A 22,199-nucleotide genomic window follows, 5' to 3' on the forward strand; every position below is an offset into this window, starting at 1 on the left:
CTGACAAGAGGAGAAAAAAAAGATATTTTAAAGATCTGAATGAAGATCGATCAGAATAAGCCGTCTCAATGTTAAGCTTTTGGCCAGTTACTGTAAAAGTCTGGACATAAGAGAGTACATGGGAGATGATTAACCAGGTGGCTGGTGCTCCGCACACCCTGAAGGAAGATGACACAAGGATCACCCCGAATTGCTCACAGTTGTACGATCTTAGCATTTCAAACAAGTATCCTGTAGCAACCACATCTTTGTAGGAAGCTCCCCTGTTCTGAGCCACCCTCCTCACTGACAGAAATATACAGGTAAATCTGAACGGGCAAGAGTGGTGTGAGATGGGAATGGTATAATTGGTGAAATGGGTAACGTGTATGGTGTATAACGTGTGTATGAAAATAGTAAGAGCAAGCATTTTCATTCTAGTCTGATCCTTCTTGTCTTCACTGTTGTATTAGCCACACAGTTTATTCTGTCAGTTTTGTCTTTCATCAGTTTTCCCTGTAGAGATTTCTAAACGTCTGTGCTGTGATGTTCACAACAGACTGTTGACATTCTTTGAGATTACTGCAAAATGAAATTCTTTCCCAGAACATTACAAAGAAATTCTGCAGAGTATGAAGTATCTTTCACACTTTATCCTGCCCACTTAATTATGATAAAACAAAGATCTGTAGAAACCTCCATCTGAATGTCAGCAGACCACCTTCTCCGTTGATTGAGATTGTGTTGTAATCTTTGATAACTCTCTACACTTTATTCAGCGTTGTTATTGCTTTACCATGTTCTACCTTACTGCACTATGTAATGATTAGGGAGAATCTATCTAAAAAGTGGATTGCATTGTTTCTTGTTTCTTTGAAGATTTAATAAAGAAATTATGCTCAGGGAGTCACAGCGGAGTCTGACATTTTCATTCTGGACTGTTGATGCATCCAATGCACAGAGGAGCCTAATCATAATCACAGTTACTGAATATTCACCTATAATTTAACCCTAGTCTGTGAGCATTTGTGTTGATGCAAAGTAAGTGGGGGGGGGGTGGTGCTATATAAACTGGGCTTCCAATGCCAGGCAGAGAATTGGTCAAGGAGTTATACTTCAGGTTACACAGAAGCATTCTCTACAGGGGCACTTAAAGATGGCTTCTGTATAATTGGCCTGAGAACAGTGGTTAGTACTGACACACCACTAAAAATCCCAGCTCTGCCAAACTCAGATTAGAACGGAGAAGAGGAGAAACTGCTTTTCCCAGAAAGTAGTGAATCTCAAAGTTCAATGTTGAAAGCAAATTTATTATTGAAGTACACGTATGTCACCATATTCAACCCTGAGATTCATTTTCTTGCAGGCATACACAGTAAATCCAAAAAACACAATAGAATCGATGAAAGACTGCTCCCAAAAGGATGGACAAACAACCGATGTGCAAAAGACTACAAACTGTGCAAATACAAAAGATAAATAAATAGGCAATAAATATTAAGAACGTATGATGAAAAGTCCTTGAAAGTGAGTCTATAAGTTTGTGGGAACAGTTCAGTGATGTGGCGAGTGATGTTGAGTGAAGTTATCCCCTCTGGTTCAAGAGCCTGATGGTTGAGGGGAAATAACTACCCCTGAACATGGTGGTGAGGATTCTGAGGCTCCTGTACCTACTTCCTGATGGCAGCAGCCAGAAGAGATCATGGCCCAGATGGTGAGGTTCCTTGATGATACTTTCCTGCGGCAACACTCCATGTAGATGTGTTTAACGGTGGGGAGGGATCTACCTGTAATGGACTGCGCCATATCCACTACTTTTTGTAGGATTTTCATCCAAAGGAATTTTGGTTGGTGCAAATTTCTAAGGAAGTCGAAGTGCTGCCTTGCTTTCTTCATGGTGACATTTAGGTGCTGGACCCAGGACGGATCCTCTGAAATTATAACACCTTCGAATTTAAAGTTGCTGACCCTCTCCACATCTGATCCCCCAATAAGAACTGGCTCATGGACCTCCACTTTCCTCCTTCTGAAGTCAACAATCAGCTCCTTGGTCTTGCTGATAGTGATTGATGTTGGCGTGGCACCACTCAACAAGATTTTCAATCTTCCTCCTATATGCTGACTCCTTCCCACCTTTGACTCAGCCAATGACAGTAAATTTAAATATGGAGTCTGTGGAATTCACTGCCCTGGGAAACCGTAGAGGCTGCCTCATTAAGTATATTCTAGACTCAGTTAAATAGATTTTTGCATAGCTGGGAATTAAGGGGTATGGAGAAAAGGCAGGTGGGTGGAGCTGAGTTCATGGCCAGATCACACATGTCTTAGTGAATTGTGGAGCAGGTTCAATGGGCCAGATAGCTCCTATTTCTAATGTTCTTACATTTTTATCGTAAGTTCTTTGTTGCCACTGAACACCTTTCAGATACTGTGTGCATTGGGCATTAGGCCAACCGAAGATCGCAGAATAGAGTCACAGAGTCAGAGAGCACTACAGCACAGAAACAGGGCCCTCGGCCCATCTAATCTAGTCTGTTGTAATCAAGCCGCATCCACCACTTCTGCTGGCAGTGTGTTGCACACTCTCGCCACCCTCGGAGTGAAGAAGTCCCCCTCATGTTCCCCTTAAACATTTCACCTTTCGCCCTTAATCTATGACTTCTAATTCTAGTCTCACTCAACCTCAGTGGAAAATGTTATTTGCATTTACCCCATATATACTCCTCATGTGTGCCCCTTTCAAATCTACCCTCATTCTTCTACACTTCAGAGAAGAAAATCCTAAGTCATTCAAACTTTCCATATAACTCAGGTCCTCAATTCACAGCAATAGCCTTGCAAGTTTTTTCTTTGCTCTTTCAATCTTATTGGCATATTACCTGCAGGTGGATGACCAGGACTGTACATGATACTTCAAATTTTAGACCCTGCATCTGTCTCCGGAGTAAATACAGATGCAAAATATCCATTTAAGATCTCCCCTATCTCTTTTGATTTCATGCATAGATGATCACACTGATCTTCAAGTGAATCAATTTTGTCCCTTTCTGTCCTTTTGCTCTTAATATATCTGTAGAAGCCCTTGGAATTCTCCTTCACCTTGTCTGCCAGACCAACCTCATGCCTTGTTTTAGCCTTCTTGATTTCCTTCTTTAAGTGTTCTTTTGTATTTCTTATGCTCCGTAAGCATCTCATTTGTTCTTGTTGCCTACACTTGCTACACACCAAAACTTCTTCTTCACCACGGCCTCAATACCTCTCAAAAACCAAGCGTCTCCAAACCTGTTAGCTTTGCCTTTTTTTTCCTGACAGGAACATACAAACCCTATACTCTCAGTATTTCACATCTGAGGGCCTCCCACTTACCAAACATTTTTTTTGCCAGAAAACAACTAACCCCAATCCACACCTACCAGATCCTTTGTGATGTCATCAAACTTGACCTTTCTCCAATTTACAACTGAAGACCCGTCCTATACTTCGGCATAATTATTTTGAAAATAATAAAAGCAGCAGACCACATGATACACACAGTAGGTCCTAATTTCCATTAGCATTTTATTCAGTCACTTAACATACCAAAACATAGTGCTATATGATCTTAGTGTTTGGCATAATTACTTCCCACACTGAAAAAGAACATGCAAGCCAAGAACCCTATTTTATGGGTTGCTACTGACATATAAAACAAGTGAAAATCTGCTACTTTGCTGATTTAAGTTCAATCTACAATAAATGCTCTTGAAATTAGATTTGTATCAAATGTTTTATATCCATAATCTAACTACTTTGTTGATGATTTGTACCTTTTTGGGTTCCTTGTTCAAATTTTCCAGATTCAAAACATAAATCAGATCTTTAGCACCGACCAGAAGTTTCCCTCTTTCTTCATCTATTAATAAAGACTGGAAACTTGAACTCTCAGCTGATCCTTGAAATGGGTTACAACTGTCGTTCATCAGCAGATCTGACAGAGAAGCACAATATAAATTTCAAATATTAATCATCATTGCCAAAAGACCAGCACACAGTTTAACATACATAAATGATCAGAGTAAGGTTAGAGCTGCTGCCAAAATTCTGAGCAAGTAGCCTTGAAAGTTTGTTATGAAAACTTTGAGTTGTATTTTAAAAAAGTCAACTGTAATGTGGTCACACTGAGGAAAATTGTGGCAAATTGTTCCTGAGAGAAAAAAAGAAAATGACAGCATGAGTCCACATGATACATTAGTGGGTTAACCACATGCCAAGGACCCAAGGGAGACCTAGAGGCAGGAAACTAGCAGGAATAATCTCAACAAGTTCATTGCACAATGAAGTTCAACCTGAGTCAGAGATTAATAGAGTCGTACAACACAGAACAGGCCCTTCAACTCACTATAACTATGCTCTCCCATCTTTAACTATTCCTTTTCACCAGCACGTGGTCCATAGCTGTCTATGTTTTGGTGATTGAAGTGTTTGTCTAGATACTTCAGTGTTGTGAGATCACCCTGGTGCATTCCAGGTTCCAATCACCCTCTGGTGTGAGCGTTTCTTCCTGACATCCCTTTAAAGCTGTTATTCTTACCCTCAATCAACATCCTCTGGTTTTAGAGGAAGAGTTTCCCATTTACCCTATCTCTGCTTGTCATTTTTTTAATATATTTCTTACATTCTATCCTAACTATGCTCTTCATAATTGTATATACACCCCCTGCCCCCACTCAGCTTCCTCCACTCCAGGTAAAACAACTCCACATAATTGTAATGTTCCACCCCGTCAACATCCTGGTGAACCTCCTCTGCACCCGCTACAGGGATATCACTTGCCTCCTCTGGTGTGGCGACTAGAACTGTGCATATTACCCAAAGTGAGGTCCAACCTGTTTTATAAAGGTGCACCCTAAATTCCCTGCTCTTATATTCTGTGCCCCAGTTAATGAAGGCAAGTATTCCCATGAAGCTTTCCTCACCGCCCAATCTATTTGTGCTGCCACCTAGAGGAACCTTTGCACTTGTACATCTAGGTCCCCCTGCTCCTCAAAACCCCCTCCAGCATCATTATTCACTGTTTATGTCCGATCCTCCCAAAGAGCAGCATTTCACGCTGATCAGTATGGAATTCCAACCTCTATGACTCTATTCATCTTACCAACAATGAGTTCCTAAACTGTGTGCCACGAGGTCAACAAGGGAACTTTTAAAATATATTTATGGGAATGGAACAAAGTTAGTATGGTAGGTATGATACAAAGATCAAAAAATCTAAGCCAAAAATTCAGGCAGGGATCGGTATACAATTTCATGGCAAAAATAATTGCAATTTAAACTTGATTCTTTTAACAGTCACAAAAGTCATGTCAAGAATACTCTCAGGGAATATATTGCTCCACAAATTTTATATAGATGCACTTTTAATAACTTCTACAGTGTAGTAAGAAAGTTATGGTAACTTTTAAAAGCACCATGAGTAGTATCAGTTATAGCCTTAGCAAATCCACATAAGAGAATAATTAAGATTTTTGTTTGACCTTTTATACAATATTGTTTGATTTTTTTCATTTAAAAATAAGTATGTCAATTCCCTCATTACATAAAAAATCATTCAAACTGTTTGTGACTGACCCTCAGCTTTTTTTATTGTCCTTGTCATAACTTGCAAATCTATGAAAAATATCTGAAAATAAAACGCAAACTGCAGCTGTGGAGCGGAAGTGAAGATACCGTAGGTTTCAGCTTTCCAAACTAGGAGTGCTTCCATTTTGATTTCACAGTCACCTCAGCCTACTTAGATGTAAAATAGTCTTTGGGTTGATTTTCAAATGTTATTGTTTCTGATGTTTGAATGAACACCAAACCTGAACTGTAATGGCAGTGGAAACCTCTGGGTATTTCACCTCTAATGTTACTAGGTACAAAGGAGCTGCTTTAATGAGCTGCCACCTAAAATACTGTTAATTCCAAGTACAACCCCCTAATTAACTATGCTGTACTATGGAACACCAATGGGAAAATCTTACTTTCACAAACAGTTGCCTTGATGTATAGTGCTATATTGTATTGAGGATACTACAGGGGACTGCAATGTCTTTTTCTCAATTTTGGATTATTCTAAAATTTTAAAAAATGAATTGGATGAGCATAGAGAAGTGGGCACATGGCCAAGTGGTTAAGGCATTGGACTAGCGACCTGAAGGTTGTGAGTTCGAGCCCCAGCCGAGGGAACGTGTTGTGTCCTTGAGCAAGGCACTTAATCACACATTGCTCTGCGACGACACTGGTGCCAAGCTGTATGGGTCCTAATGCCCTTCCCTTGGACAACATTGGTGTCGTGGAGAGGGGAGACTTGCAGCATGGGCAACTGCCGGTCTTCCATACAACCTTGCCCAGGCCTGCGCCCTGGAGAGAGAAGACTTTCCAGGTGCAGATCCACGGTCTCGCAAGACTAATGGATGCCTTTTAGAGATCAAAGAAGTTTCTTATCTTTGTTTTCAAATCCTTTCGTGGCAACTTTGTTTTCAAATCCTTTCTAACAACTATCTGAATATAATAATGAAGAAAAAACAAGGACCAGGAAGAGGGCTCAGGAGAAGTCCAATACATCAGCACTTGTTTAATGCCTTAGATCAAATCGAACTGTTTACTTTATGTGTTTAGCAAAGGCTAATCAAACAAATCAATAACAAAACAGAAAATACTTACCTTAAACATGGTTTATATAAAAGAAATTTTTTTTTCGGAATGCAGACTCTAATGATTCCACATCAATGGTTATATTGACTGAGTGGCCATGTTAATTAACAAACTACTTTGCTTCGGCAGTTTCAATCAGAATCAGATTTAATCACTGGCATATGTCTTGAAATTTGTTGTCAACATAATAAATAGTTCATGGAGACATTATCGCTCCAACCACTGGGTAAACCAAACATTTTTACCAAGGGGTCATTATACTTTCTTGCTGCTTAGTTTTTCAGATAAATAGCTCAAAATGCTTTGTTCTGCTTTGTCCAACTTGTGCCTAGTTCTAGTATCACCCCAGAAGATTTGTAACATTACAAAGTGAGAGCAGGCACAAATAATTAATGACACGTCAAAATATATTTATACAATTAAAAACTCAATTGTATATGTCGGTAAATGTATTATGCGAGGGCTTAGACTCAAGAGCAGGTGAGTTACTGAATACTGCGGGCAAGAATTTCAATCCTGTACCCTACAGAAATCTGTAAAGATTTCTAAATTAAATGCCCATCATGTGGAAAAGAATCAAAGAAAGATAACCTCAGTTCTGGAACCTGTAACTGTGATGATGATGATGATCAACACAGCAAAATTACCATTCTTCTAATATTTCAAGTTAGTTTGGTTTTAAACACGCTTCATATTCAAGACTGTTTATTGTCATTCTTCAGTATGCAAGTGTAAGGAAGAACAAAATGATTGTTACTCTAATTATGATGCAGCATAAAAACAAAATCGGAATAAGCATAAAGAACTCAATAAAAAACACAATAAATATAAATATAAAAACAATCCTATGAAATGTAATGTATAATTGTTATACACATAGACACATGTACATAAAGTGACACTGGGCAATGTGTATGTCGTGGTGATGGTGGATGGTGGGTTCAGTTAATGGGTGGAAGTGTTGATCAGCCTTACAGCTTGGAGGAAGTAACTGTTCTTCAGTCTACTGGTCCTGGTGTGGGTACTGTGTTGCCTCTTTCCTGATGGGAATGGGACGAAGAGTGCGTAAACAGGGTGAGTTGGATCCTTCGTGATATTGTTGGCTTTTTTCCAGTACCTTTCTGTAGGTATGTCCTGGATGAATTGGGGACTCTTTATGTATATTCAGATAGAATATGTATTGCAAATGGTATCATATCTAGTTTTAGGTTACCTCCTAGGCCACCCTATCTAGGGCAGGATGGGGCTGGTGATGCATTGGTCTGTTTTAATTACGCATTATAGAGGCCTCATATCTGTCATAGTGCAGTGCCCGTGATGAGCATGTTAGGATGCTCTTCACTGTACATCTGTAAAAGGTTGTGAGTATAACTGTGTATAGACCAGCCTTCTCTGCACTATGATCTGCGCAAAGCTATCATGGCTGTGAAACAACAATACAGGGACAAAATTGAGTCAAGATACGCAACGAATAGCACACTGACTTGTGGCGAGGGCTGCATACGATCGCAGACTTCAAAGCCAAACGTTGTGGTGCCGCCAACATTGCAGCCTCTCTCCCAGATGAGCTCAATCGCTTTTATGCTCGGTTCGATGTCGCTGACTCTGAGCCTCCGAGGAAAGCCACTGCTACAACCTGCAACCTGGTCACTTCTGAGACTGAGTTACTCAGATGTTTCCAATGAGTGGACAGTCGCAAGGCTGCGGGACCAGATGGCATCCCAGGGCGAGTACTCAGGATGTGCGCAGCACAACTGGCAGGTGTGTTTACAGACATTTTTAATCTCTCCCTCCTCCAGTGTAGAGTGCCCTCCTGCTTCAAATTATCCACCATTGTCTCTATACCAAAAAAGACTAAGGTAACATGCCTGAACAACTGGCGTCCTGTCACTCTCACCTCAATAATAAGCAAATGCTTTGAGAGGCTGGCCAAGGATTACATCTGCAGCATGCTACCGCCAAACTGGACCCCCTACAACTCGCCAACTGACACAACCGATCGACAGACGACGCAATAGCCACTGCTCTACATACCGTCTTCACACATCTGGAGAAGAAGGGTGATTATGTGAGAATGCTGTTCTTGGACTACAGCTCAGCATTCAACACCATAATTCCATCCATGCTCGACAAGAAGCTCAGGGATCTCGACCTTGATCCTGCCTTGTGCAGCTGGATCCTGGTCTTCCTGTCAGATGGCCAGCAGGTGGTAAGAGTGGGCTCCCTTACCTCCAACCCTCTGACTCTCAATACAGGAGCCCCTCTGGGCTGTGTACTAAGCCCCCTACTTTACTCCCTGTATACCAATGACTGTGTCGTCACCCTCAGCTCCAATCTGCTCATTAAATTTGCCGACAACACTACATTGTCTTATCTCAAATAATAACGAGGTGGCCTACAGGGAAGAAGTCATCTCTCTGACACAGTGGTGTCAAGAAAACAACCTCTCCGTCAATGTTGCAAAAACAAAGGATATGGTTGTGGACTACAGGAGAAATGGAGATGAGCTAACCCCTATTGACATTAATGGATCTGGGGTTGAGAGGATAAACAGCTTTAAGGACAGGTGTGTAAAAAGGGCCTGTAGGATCACTGGGGACCTAAGTCACCCCAACAATAATCTATCCCAGCAGCTACCATCTGGGAGACGGTACCGCAGAATAAAACGCAGGACCGACAGGCTCATCAGACTGATTAACTCATGCTGATTTGAGTGTACTCTATGTTACATTGACTGCTCTATTTATAATAAATTATGATAAATTACTATGATTGCACATTTAGATGGAGACGTAACGCAAAGATTTTTACTCCACATGTATGTGAAGGATGTAAGAAATAAATTCAATTCAATTCAGTTCTTCAGCCTCCTCAGAAAACAGAGGGAGCGGTGAGCTTTCTTGACTATGGAGGATGTGTTCTGGGACCATAAGCACATGTGCGAGAGGCGCACCTCCAGGAGTTTAAAACTGCTCACAGTCTCTGCCGCTGTGCCTCCAGTGTGAGAAGGGATCATAACTTACAAAAATGCAAACAGTTACAGACTGAAAGGTGCCTGCTGGTTTATGCATGTTTAACATAGAAACATAGAAAACCTACAGCACAATACAGGCCCTTCGGCCCACAAAGCTGTGCCCAACATGTCCTTACCTTAGAAATTACCTTGGGTTACCCATAGCCCTCTATTTTTCTGAGCTCCATGTACCTGTCCAGGAGTCTCTTAAAAGACCCTATCGCATCTGTCTCCACCTCTGTCGCTTGCAGCCCATTCCACGCACTCATCACTCTCTGCGTAAAAAACTTAACCCTGACATCTTCTCTGTACCTACTTCCAAGCACCTTAAAACTGTGCCATCTCGTGCTAGCCATTTCAGCCTTGGGAAAAAGCCTCTGACTATCCACATGATCAATGCCTCTCATCACCTTATACACCTCTGTCAGGTCACCTCTCATCCTCCATCACTCCAAGGAAAAGCGGCCGAGTTCACTCAACCTATTCTCATAAGACATGCACCCCAATCCAGGCAACATCCTCGTAAATCTCCTCTGCACCCTTCCAATGGTTTTTATATCCTTCCTATAGTGAGGTGACCAGAACTGAGCACAGTACTCCTAGTGGGGTCTGACCAGGGTCCTATATAGCTGGAACATTACCTCTTGGCTCTTAAACTCAATCCCAGGATTGATGAAGGCCAATGCACCGTATGCTTTCTTAACCACAGACTCAACCTGCGCAGCAGCTTTGAGTGTCCTGTGGGCTCGGGCCCCAACAGCCTTCTGATCCTCCACACTGTCAAGAGTTTTGCCATTAATACAATATCCTGTCATCATATTTGACCGACCAAAATGAACCACCTCACACTTATCTGGTTAACTCCATCTGCCATTTCTCAGCCCAGTTTTGCATCCTATCAATGTCCTGCTGTAACTTCTGACAGCCCACCACACTATCCACAACACTCCCAACCTTTATGTCATCAGCAAATTTACTAACCCATTCCTCCACTTCCTTATCCAGGTCATTTACAAAAATCACAAAGAGTAGAGGTCCCAGAACAGATCCCTGAGGCACACCACTGGTGACCGACCTCCATGCAGAATATGACTCGTCTACAACCACTCTTTGCCTTCTGTGGACAAGCCAGTTCTGGATCCACAAAGCAATGTCCCCTTGGATCCCATGCCTCCTTACTTTCTCAATAAGCCTTGCATGGGGTACCTTGTCAAATGCCTTGCTGAAATCCATATACACTACATCTACTGCTCTACCTTCCTTAATGTGTTTAGTCATATCCTCAAAAAATTCAATCAGGCTTGTAAGGAGCAACCTGCCTTTGACAAAGCCATGCTGACTCTTCCTAATCATATTATGGCTCTCCAAATGTTCATAAATCCTGCCTCTCAGGATCTTTTCCATCAACTTACCAACCACTGAAGTAAGACTCACTGGTCTATAATTTCCAGGGCTATCCCTACTCCCTTTCTTGAATTATGGAACAACATCCGCAACCCTCCAATCCTCCGGAACCTCTCCTGTTTATTTGCTGAACAATAAAACTAGATATGATTCCATATTGCAGCACATGTTCTATCAGAATATACATAAATACTCCCCAATTCATCAAAAACTCATAACCCTTAAAGCTTGTAGGGTAAGAAAGAAAGATGATAATGTTAGAGAAACTTGATTAATGAAGGAAATTGAGAGGTTGACCAGGAAAATGGAGGAAAAGTATATCAGGTACTTTGTTAGCGAATGAATCCTTTGAGTCATAGAGACATAGAGTAGCCCAACACAGAAACAGGCCATTCAGCCCAACTTGTCCATGCTGACCAAGTTATCCATCAAAGTTAGTCCTATTTGCCCAGATTTGGCTCATATCCCTCTAAATCAGGGGTTCCCAACCTGGTGTTCATGGACCCTTCGGTTAATGGTAAGGGTCCATGGCATAAACAAGGTTGGGAACCCATACTCTAAACCTTTCCTATCCCAAGTCCCTCTGTAAATTAATTTTAAATATTGTTAATCTACCTGCCTCAACCACTTTTACCAGCAGCTCAGTGCATAAGCAAAACCAGGCTTTGTGTGAAGAACACAAGAGATTCTGCAGATGCTGAAAAACAAGGGTAGTACACGCTAAATGACTGGCCCCCACGTAGTACAAGATGGCAGCAGAGACAAGTTCCCGGGAAGGATATGTGGCTGTGGTAGCAAGTCTGGATGAACACATGGTCAAAGAGTATGAAGAAGTTACTCCTCAGGTCCTTTTAAACATTTGTGGTTTGATACCAAAGATTTGCTGATGACGCAAAATTGGAGGAGTTGTAGATTGCAAGAATGCTTGGCTCAGGATACCAAGGAACACAGATCAGATGGAAATTTGGTTGGAGCAGTGGAAGAAGAGATTTACTCCAGACAATTCACGCATTTGGTGTTGACTAATACTGGTCAGACATTTACAGTAAATGACAAGGAGCATAGAAGAGTGATGTATTTTGGGACCTTGTAGTGCAAGTTCATAGCTCCCTGAAAATGGTAACAGACGGATAAGATAAGGAAGAAGGGACTTAGCTTGCTTTCCTTCATAGGAAGGGGTGTTGAGTATCACAGGTGAGTCATCGTGTTGCAGCTGCACAAGGCAACGGTTAGGTCACACTAGGAATATTTTCTGCTGTTCTGATCACCAATCTATAGAAAGGATGTGGTGGAACTAGAATGAGTGCAGAAGAGATTAGCAAGCACAATGCCTAGGATGGATGGATTCAGTTACAAGGAGAGATTGGTTAAGCTGGGATTGTTCTCACTGGAGTGCAGGAGTCTAAGGGGTGATTTTATAGAGGTTTATACAGTTAGAGGGCATTAATAGGGTAGATAGCCAAGGAATTTTTCCAAAAGCAGGGTGGATCTAAAACCAGGGGACATAGGTTTAAGGTGAGTGGAGCAATATTTAAAGAAAATCTGAGGGCATGTCTTTCACACAGAAGGGGGCTGGAATATGCAGTAAGCTGCTAGGAGAGCCAAAGGGAAATACAGTCGCAGCATTTAAAATAACATTTGGGCAGGTACTTGCGTAGAAAAGGAACAGCAGGATATAGGAAAGTGGAATTAACGCAGATCGACTCCTTAATCAGCCTGGGTGATTAGGGCTAAAGGGCCTGTTTTTACACTGTATTACTCTGAGTGTGCGACTCATGGGAGGAGTAGGTACACAAATAAACTCCTACATTAATTTTCAATTATAAAAATCCAAAACACTCTGACTTTCATCCATCACTTTGAATTCGAACAATCAAACTGTTGGAGAGAATCAATCTGCTCTGAGAATAACAAGCAACTCTCACATCTACAGGGGGTAACCTGCCACCCAGCCAGTCTTTCCTTGTGATCTTTATCTTAAGGGGACATAGCATGTATCCATGAGCATGTGAATGACTGGAAGATGCAATCAGTCAGAACGTTACAGTAAATGTAATTTTTAAAAAAACTGCAGACTCTGGAAACCTAAAATAAAGAGTGACAGCTCCAGGTCCCACATGAAAGACTCAAAGAATCACTGTCAATGTCATGAACCAACACTTCATTGCAAGGGTTAACAATTCTCTGGGAGTGGATTAATTCTTGCTCTAAACTTCTGGGATGTCTTACACTTGAATGAACAACTAATGTTATGTTCCCATGTTCTCCCATGAGATGATCATATAACTCAACAGTACAGACAGGGTATTTCAACATTGGCATTGGTCCTTCCCAAGAAGTAAATATGACTGGGATGTGGCATAAATAATGACAAAGTAAAGAGTGAAAGATGCATAACCCAAACATAGCTTACTTCAATTATCCACATAATATTGGTCTTCATCCTGCTATAAAATTTGATAGATTATTTTCCACCATATAGGAGGAAGTCAAGTCATTAATAACTTAATCAGTTTCTGTCCTTACTTCTGAATGAATCCTTGGATGCCTTTTTTGCATCATTTAGGTTTTATTCACCTCTAAGCTCGTGCAAATGTTCTGGCACTATGCAAGCAATAACGCCGAACAGCACTATTACTTATCTCTAGTTCCCTTTCCAGATCAGATAGGCTACTAGTTACCACCTTGTTAAGAATGAACCAAAAAAATAGCACTTTGTGACCTGGAATGATATTAATAAACTTTTCTTCAAAGGCTTTTTATTTTCGCTTAATATAACTGGGAAAATTTTATCAATTAAATAATGGATAATTCAAAGGAATTTGGAGCAGCCACTCCTTGGAGTATTGTCTGGTAATGCCTTCTTCATCTGGTTAGAAAGCAGCAGCGTACTGCAGCCCTTGAGAAACCCATTGTCTCAGTTACTTCATCCACTTGTCTAGGAAAAGTTAGGTGATGGATGCAAAGGCATGAAAAGTCCAATAACAAGTTGAAACTGTGTACAAAGCCAATCTGTTTTTAAAACATCTTGGGAGCTGTGAGGATAATATCACAGTTTGCACATTTTTTATTACATGCTTTCAGAAAGACAAGTATTTCGGGATTTTCTTCCCAATTTTATTAAGCAAACATGATGTGAAATTGATCCATGCAGATCCAAGGTTCATGCTGACTTATGTTATTGCAGCCTGTGTGACAGATGGAGGTCCCAAACCTTTAGTGAAGGGGGTAAGGTCGTGGTCATAAGAGGAATGGATGGAGGTGCGGGGGTTTCAGCTCAGTAACAGGATGTGGTTCAGGTTTCTGTCCTATCCTTTGACCACTGTGGGAAAGCACTCAGTAAGCTGAATTTTAGTCAAGCGTATGATTAAGCCTGGTTGTGACATCCTCATCATGTTGAACAGTTTGGAATCCCACAGGCCTTCATTTTCATTATGGATCTAAGGAGTGCCGCAGCTCATAACCGCACGATGATTCTTTATCAGAGAAAAAGAAAGAGTGTGAATCTAGTATTGCTTTAGAAAGGATGTAGTTTAAAGAATTGTTTTTTAAAATCTACAGTTGAAATTTAAAGAAAAAGATTTCACACTGGAAGCACTACCAATCCTGACTCAAAGATTACACTATTTTTAATTTTCTCAACTTTTACTAAAATCCTGACCTGATCTTTTCATCCACTTTCCCATGAAACATAGGCTTGGTAATAATATATTAGAAAATATATTTAAATACATTGCAACTGAGGACCTCTTTTAAAATTCTCCATTTAATACATATCATGCTGAAATTTATTTTGAAAGATCTATTTAAAAATCATCTAAATTTGCAGCAAGGACCAATCATCTAAATCTAGAATTTGATCCTTTAAGCCTTAGATATATAGGATAAAAATGAGGACCTGCACTCTGGAAGTTAGCATTTTTACATTGATTTATAATTAAGATGCTTTCTGTAGTTTTAGAGGATGACATGAGAGGTGACCTCATAGTAATCATTGCTTGAGTCTTTTTCCATGAATACAATGGGATGGTTTTCATGGACACAAAATTAGGCTGTGGGGTAGGTGAGGAGAAGGGTAAGTGTTGGGGGTGGTGATTGGACCGGTATTGAAGATGGAAGGAGAAATGCAAATGTTAGGTGCTCAAATGGGTGTCACTATGTAATTCTCAAAAATAAATCAATCAATTGAAAGTCTGAAAGGGCCATAGACTCCGAAGTAAGATGTATTTTTTAATTGCAAGGCCTTGCATCAACGTGAGAAGATGTTGAAACATCAGCTATAGAAAGCTGTAATCTGATCCATTTATTGAGTGTATGTTCAAAGCCCCCAAGCACATGACCCAATATGGAGTGTTATCCATTTGCCACCAATTCTTTTGTAAGCTGCAAAATGGATTAGTAAATTGTGCATGGATTCTGCAAGGTTTTCTGGCCAGGGAACTGTTGGTTGACACAGACTTGTCCCAACAGTAAAGCAATCTCTGGCTTTTCATGGGCAGTGGTGCCAGACTGATTTTAAAAGCCCACACCTGGGTAGAAACAAAAATAGCTTTCAGGAAATAAATTTAACAAGATTGACATTAAGATAAGCATTGAAGAAGTCAGACAGGGTTGAAGCTGCATGAGTTCAAAAGTTAAATTTGCATGTACAGTACATCACTATTCTCACAAAATTTAGAGATGTCTAGACTTTCAATTAGTTGGTGCAACTCTATCTTTGCAGCCTATGATGTACCACACCTCTGACTAAAATTGATGAGAGAAGATCTCCATGGAAGGCAGAGGATTATTTCCCCATATGGTCCAATTCAGACAGAGCTAAAGTAATAAAGATGTAGATTTGTTCCACAAAGAAAGTGCCCTTTGCTTCAAATTCTCCAATGGGGAAGAATTAAAAAAACAATCTCTGATCATGTTATTCATGTGGTGGGGAAGGTATTTCCTACAGTAGTGTGTGTGTGTGGAACCATATTAGGCACAGTACTAGTTCAGAACCTGCAGGGAATTTAGTCAAATTCTTATAAGTGCTCTAGCTGGGATTGAACTTTCAAAATTCTTCATGCTGTGTGGTTTTAGAAATTTGCAGTAAAGTTATATCATTCTTTGAGTTTCTGCTGTCTTAACTCCCAGCAGTTTTGGTGCCAAAGATTAGAAGAAGAATCAAGTTCACATATTGCTTCTAATTACTTGTATATATATGTGAGACAATCATAAATCCAATCTTGATCATTTAAAATGGGCATAACTAAACTCCAAAATATACTAACTACCTTCCTGTTTATTCCACTTGTATAAACTTTCTTAATAAGAACATAGAGATAAAGAACGGAATAGTAGTGCATAAATACTCAATCAAAGTAACACACATCAAAGTTGCTGGTGAACGCAGCAGGCCAGGCAGCATCTCTAGGAAGAGGTACAGTCGACGTTTCAGGCCGAGACCCTTCGTCAGGACTAACTGAAGGAAGAGTGAGTAAGAGATTTGAAAGTGGGAGGGGGAGGGGGAGATCCAAAATGATAGGAGAAGACAGGAGGGGGAGGGATGGGAGCCAAGAGCTGGACAGGTGATTGGCAAAGGGGATATGAGAGGATCATGGGACAGGAGGTCCGCGGAGAAACACAGTGGGGGGGAACCCAGAGGATGGGCAAGGGGTATAGTCAGAGGGACAGAGGGAGAAAAAGGAGAGTGAGAGAAAGAATGTGTGCATAAAAATAAGTAACAGATGGCGTACGAGGGAGAGTTGGGGCCTTAGCGGAAGTTAGAGAAATCGATGTTCATGCCATCAGGTTGGAGGCTACCCAGATGGAATATAAGGTGTTGTTCCTCCAACCTGAGTGTGGCTTCATCTTTACAGTAGAGGAGGCCGTGGATAGACATGTCAGAATGGGAATGGGATGTGGAATTAAAATGTGTGGCCACTGAGAGATCCTGCTTTCTCTGGCGGACAGAGCGTAGGTGTTCAGCAAAGCAGTCTCCCAGTCTGCGTCGGGTCTCGCCAATATATAGAAGGCCACATCGGGAGCACCGGATGCAGTATATCACCCCAGCCGACTCACAGGTGAAGTGTTGCCTCACCTGGAAGGACTGTTTGGGGCCCTGAATGGTGGTAAGGGGGGAAGTGTAAGGGCATGTGTAGCACTTGTTCCACTTACAAGGATAAGTGCCAGGAGGGAGATCAGTGGGGAGGGATGGGGGTGACGAATGGACAAGGGAGTCACGTAGGGGGCGATCCCTGCGGAAAGCAGAGGGGGGGGAGGGAAAGATGTGCTTAGTGGTGGGATCCCGTTGGAGGTGGCAGAAGTTACGGAGAATAATATGTTGGACCCGGAGGCTGGTGGGGTGGTAAGTGAGGACCAGGGGAACCCTATTCCTAGTGGGGTGGCAGGAGGATGGAGTGACAGCAGATGTGCGTGAAATGGGGGAGATGTGTTTGAGAGCAGAGTTGATGGTGGAGGAAGGGAAGCCCCTTTCTTTAAAAAAGGAGGACATCTCCCTCGTCCTGGAATGAACAGCCTCATCCTGAGAGCAGATGCGGCGGAGACGGAGGAATTGCAAGAAGGGGATGGCATTTTTGCAAGAGACAGGGTGAGAAGAGGAATAGTCCAGATAGCTGTGAGAGTCAGTAGCCTTATAGTAGACATCAGTGGATAAGCTGTCTCCAGAGACAGAGACAGAAAGATCTAGAAAGGGGAGGGAGGTGTCGGAAATGGACCAGGTAAACTTGAGGGCAGGGTGAAAGTTGGAGGCAAAGTTAATAAAGGCAATGAGCTCAAAGTTCTGTTTTTCTATGTGCATAGGAAGGCTGGTTATTTCTGGAGAGGAGGGTGATTATGGTAGTCTTAGGGTCAAATTGCTTCATTGCAGGGCTTGCAATGTTGACTTGAATCTTAGATCATAATATTCTGAACTATAGTTGCCTTTAAGCAATGCAATTTCAAGACTGGTACTACCATCCTTGCTTCCCCCACACCTTCAGGTCCTGGTGTGTAACTGCACCACTCCCTCCAACTTTCTAATCTCCTGTTATCCCCCCTTCTACCCCTCCCACCCCTGACTCCCCGTTACTTGATCAAGAGACTCTGGTATCTACTCTTCCTGAGGCCTTAATCCTTCAACTGGTGTCAGGCTCACCTGAGACTTCCTTCAGCACAATGGCCAACCACATAAAGTATTGGTGTCATTCAGATGCACGTGACACCCTTGGCCTCAGAAGCTGCCCAATTTCAAAGCAGGTCCATACCCTTAATGGTACAATAACCCTTCCATCTTCCTCTTCTAATATCATCTACCTATCCTAATAAAAGTCTACAACAGTGCGTTTTAAGATCTTGATATGTTCCAATGTGCTTTAGATCCAATTGAGTCTGATGTTTCAAATTAAATCACTGTAGAAAACATGGCTGCCAGCTCAGACACCATAACCTTCCAAAAAAAAAACAAGGAAACAAGTAATCATGTACCCCGATTTTGACGGCACTTGCTGAGAGAACTTAAGGGAATTTCTTACAAATTCTGTTTTTTTTTGTATAAGAAAGATGAGGTGCCCCTGTTTAAAAATTCATCCAAAAAAATCATGAAAGCAAAAACAACAACATGGCTAAGTGCACTAAAGCAGTTTATGGGGGCATTATCAATCAAAATTTGATAGCAAACCATTAAAGGAAATTGTAGCACCAAAAGCTTGATAATGGAGGCAGGTTTTATTGAGTATCTTGACAAAGGAAATAGAGGAGAGGGATAGACTGCATTAAGGTTGCTGAAGGCATGGCTGAACGGGTTTGTGGAAGACTGAGGCTTAAATTGGCGGCACAGAAATCTCCAGAAAATTAAAGATAAGAAAGTGGTGATGACTTGTAGGAAATTTTAAATAAGGATGGGATCCTTAAGATCTAGGCTTTGCTCTATCAGGTTCCAATTTGTTAACATGCACAGGATAAATGGTTGAACAGAAGTGAGCCAAGGTTTCCCAACATGGCATCCACAGACCCTTGGTCAATGGCATAAAAAAGGTTGGGCACCCCTGAGTGAGAATGTTACCAATGAAAAGAGCATGACATAAAGCATTGATCAAAGTAGGGAACAATCAATCCATTTCAGCTCAACTTAATTTTCCATGAAGTAATTAGTTAAGTCAGTTAATTGCTTAAATCAGTTAATCATTTTCATGTAAATTACTGTCATGCTCCAGGAAACAGAGTTTCCATGGACCAGCATGGGAGAGGCAAACTGAAGATACACTGTTGACAGCTCTTTTGGTTTCAGGCCACAGGAATCATGGAGGTTTGAGCACAGTTCCAAACTTGGATGTACAAAGCTTTACTTTCTACCAACCTGATGGAATTTACATTCTAATTAGCAGGAAGTTGCTGGAATTATCAACACTGTAAATTCTTCAAAAATATTGGAAATGATATTCTGTAAGTTTTTGATTTACTGAAACAAAATAAATGTTACATTAAACTAGACTGCACCAGACTGCTTCCTGATATTGACATTGCTTGCTTACCCAAGTGCATTCCAAATGCCCTCACATTTGAATTCTATATTTGTAATAAAATAATTTCACAAGTAACTAACTTTACTTTGAGAAATCAAGTTGAATTTTCAGACAGGAGTGTACATGTCAAATGTATGTTTTGATTAAAAACAGTTTCATTAAATAATCACTGAATAACTACTGAACATCTTATTATAAAAGCCAAGTCTCTTGTTAAAACTTGTGTGAAATATTTCAGAACTGTGCAATCTGCAGCCGTTTATGTTCAGGCCAAATTCTGATGTTTTGAAAAATATGTTCATTTCATTGTGTAATATATTCTCAGCAAATATTACTATGAAATTCATCTCTCTTAGAACTAGCACAGATTTCTTGGAACTTTTATTTTTGTTTCTGAGGATATGAGCATCACTGGCAGATACAACGGTCGGCTGCGCATGGCACCAGACACTTATTAGGAACCACTGGGTTTCCTCTCAGGTAAAGTTTAAAGCAACACACACAACATGCTGGAGGAACTCAGCAGGCCAGGCTGCATCAGTGGAAAAGAGTAAACAGTTGCTGTTTCAGGCCGAGAACCTTCATCAGGAAAAATCGAGGAGAAGTAAGATGAGAAGGTGGGGAGGGGGAGGGTAGAGAGGAAGAAGTACAAGGTGTTAGGTGAAACTGGATGTAGGGGAGGGAGTGAAAGAGATAAAGGGCTGGGGAAGGGGAAAATCTGACAGGAGAGGATAGAAGACCATGAAGAAAAGGGAGGAGTAGGAGCACCAGAGGGCAGGTAAGGAGATAAGCTGAGAGAGGAAAACAGGAACGGGGAAAGGTGAAGGGGAGGAGGGGGAGAAATTGTGGGAAGTTCATGAAATTGGAACTTCGTAGAAGGAGAAGATGGCGGCGCGAAGGCAGCGCACGTGGCCACTTCAGTGGTGATGTCTGTTATCTGTCAAGTAGGGGACTGTGCACAATTCTGATTTGATGGAGATGGACGTGAAAGCACGAAGGAACATCTGGAAAACTTCTGAAATGCCCGCTTCACTGCCGCTGTTACTGTGTGGTAACCGGAATCTCCGGAGCAAAAGGCCCCGAAATCCTCGACTTTGCGTGTTTCAGTAGCTGGGGCGAGGTCGAAGGCACTTGGCAGAGGATGGCGCTCGGGAGGCTGCATCGGAGAGGCTGGTCGGAAGCTCGAAGTTTTCGGACGGATGGACTCAATGTCGGCTGTGGTCGGCTGCTTCCAAGGCATTGGCAAGTTGACGGTGCCTGGAGGTTTATGGCAGGGAGTTTCTCCCTTTTGCGGCCTGCTATCGGGGACTCGGGAGTCAATCGACTCGGGTACTTTTGAGACTTAATTTACCGCGCCCATGGTTTGTTCTTCATCAAATTATGGCATTGCTTTGCACTGCTGTAACTATATGTTATAGTTATGTGGTCCTGTCAGTGTTAGTCTTTGGTTTGTCCTGTTTTCTGTGATATCACTCCGGAGAAACATTGTATCATTTCTTAATGCATGTATGCATTTCTAAATGACAATAAAAGAGGACTGAGTGTTCTCATAATCTAAAAAAAAATTGATGTTCATGCCATCAGATGGAGGCTACCCAGATGGAATTTAAGGTGTTGAGCCTCCATCCTGAGCATGGCCTCATCGTGGCAGTAGAGGAGGCCATGGACTGACAAAGTTAGTCCATGGTCAAGTCTGATACAGCTTTCTGCCTCAGAGGAGTTGCCTCAGTTCTGCGAGCTACTTAAGGGTAAGTATGACAAGATTCCTGTCCTGAGCACAATTGTGAACCAACTGAGCTTTGGCAACCATTTCAACCCAACCTCTCTACAGCGCAGTCCCATACGATCAGTTCACATAATAACATGCTCCATTATTTTCCATCCTTTTCAGGAGATGATCAGCACTCTGTGTTCTTTTCCTGCTCTGCAGGAGCTGGCTCCTGCCACCTACAGTGAACAACATCAACAATTGAAGCCACATGACTAACGTAAAATCAGCTAATCATCTGTTTGATTTGCAGCAATTGTGACGGGTTGTCCAACCAAAAGTCTCAAATTATTTTACTATTTTTATAAAGAAGGAAAATTGTATTCACACCTATGTGTCCTAAGTAACTTTACAGTCAATGAAGATACTTCTGCAATGTACTTGTCAAAATGTGGACAATTCATGCAGAGCAAATTCCAACATAGCATTAGATCAGGGTTTTGCAACCTGGGGTCCATGGACCTATTAGTTAATGGTAAGGGGTCCATGGCACTAAAGAGATAGGAAACCCTGCATTAGGTGGTAATGAACAGAAAAAGTGAGGTGTTGATCTTAGCTGAAGGGTGCAAAATGGCCAGGACTGTTTTCACAATTTAGCATTTGTTAGACCTCTGATGACTTTAAAAAACAAAGGAAGGTCGTAAGACTAAATTATTGTGCTTGTTCTCCATGTTGATGAAACACTCTTGACCTTGCAGGATGCACTAACTGCGCAAGGAATTAAGCATACTTCAGCATCTGACATTGGATGAATATATCAGAGCCACAGAGTTCACTTTTTCCAATGCCTTATGCCAGTTTTTTTTAAGTTTGTAGGGATGGTTTTGGAGACAGAGAGGGGAATAAAGGGTAAGATTAGGTT

General features: G+C 41.5%; 1 protein-coding gene across 3 annotated transcripts in view; it reads right to left on the minus strand.

Moving 5' to 3' along the window:
* Nucleotides 1-22,199, minus strand: part of LOC140209966 (semaphorin-3D-like) — a 106,532-nt gene that overhangs the window by 77,666 nt on the left and 6,667 nt on the right. For all 3 annotated transcript variants that reach the window (XM_072278663.1, XM_072278664.1, XM_072278665.1), the window contains exon 2: nt 3,786-3,946. In XM_072278663.1, coding sequence (XP_072134764.1) covers nt 3,786-3,946 — 161 coding nt within the window. The remainder of the gene's footprint in view (nt 1-3,785; nt 3,947-22,199) is intronic.

The sequence above is a fragment of the Mobula birostris genome, chromosome 14 (assembly GCF_030028105.1).
Source record: "Mobula birostris isolate sMobBir1 chromosome 14, sMobBir1.hap1, whole genome shotgun sequence".
Lineage (NCBI taxonomy): Eukaryota > Metazoa > Chordata > Chondrichthyes > Myliobatiformes > Myliobatidae > Mobula > Mobula birostris.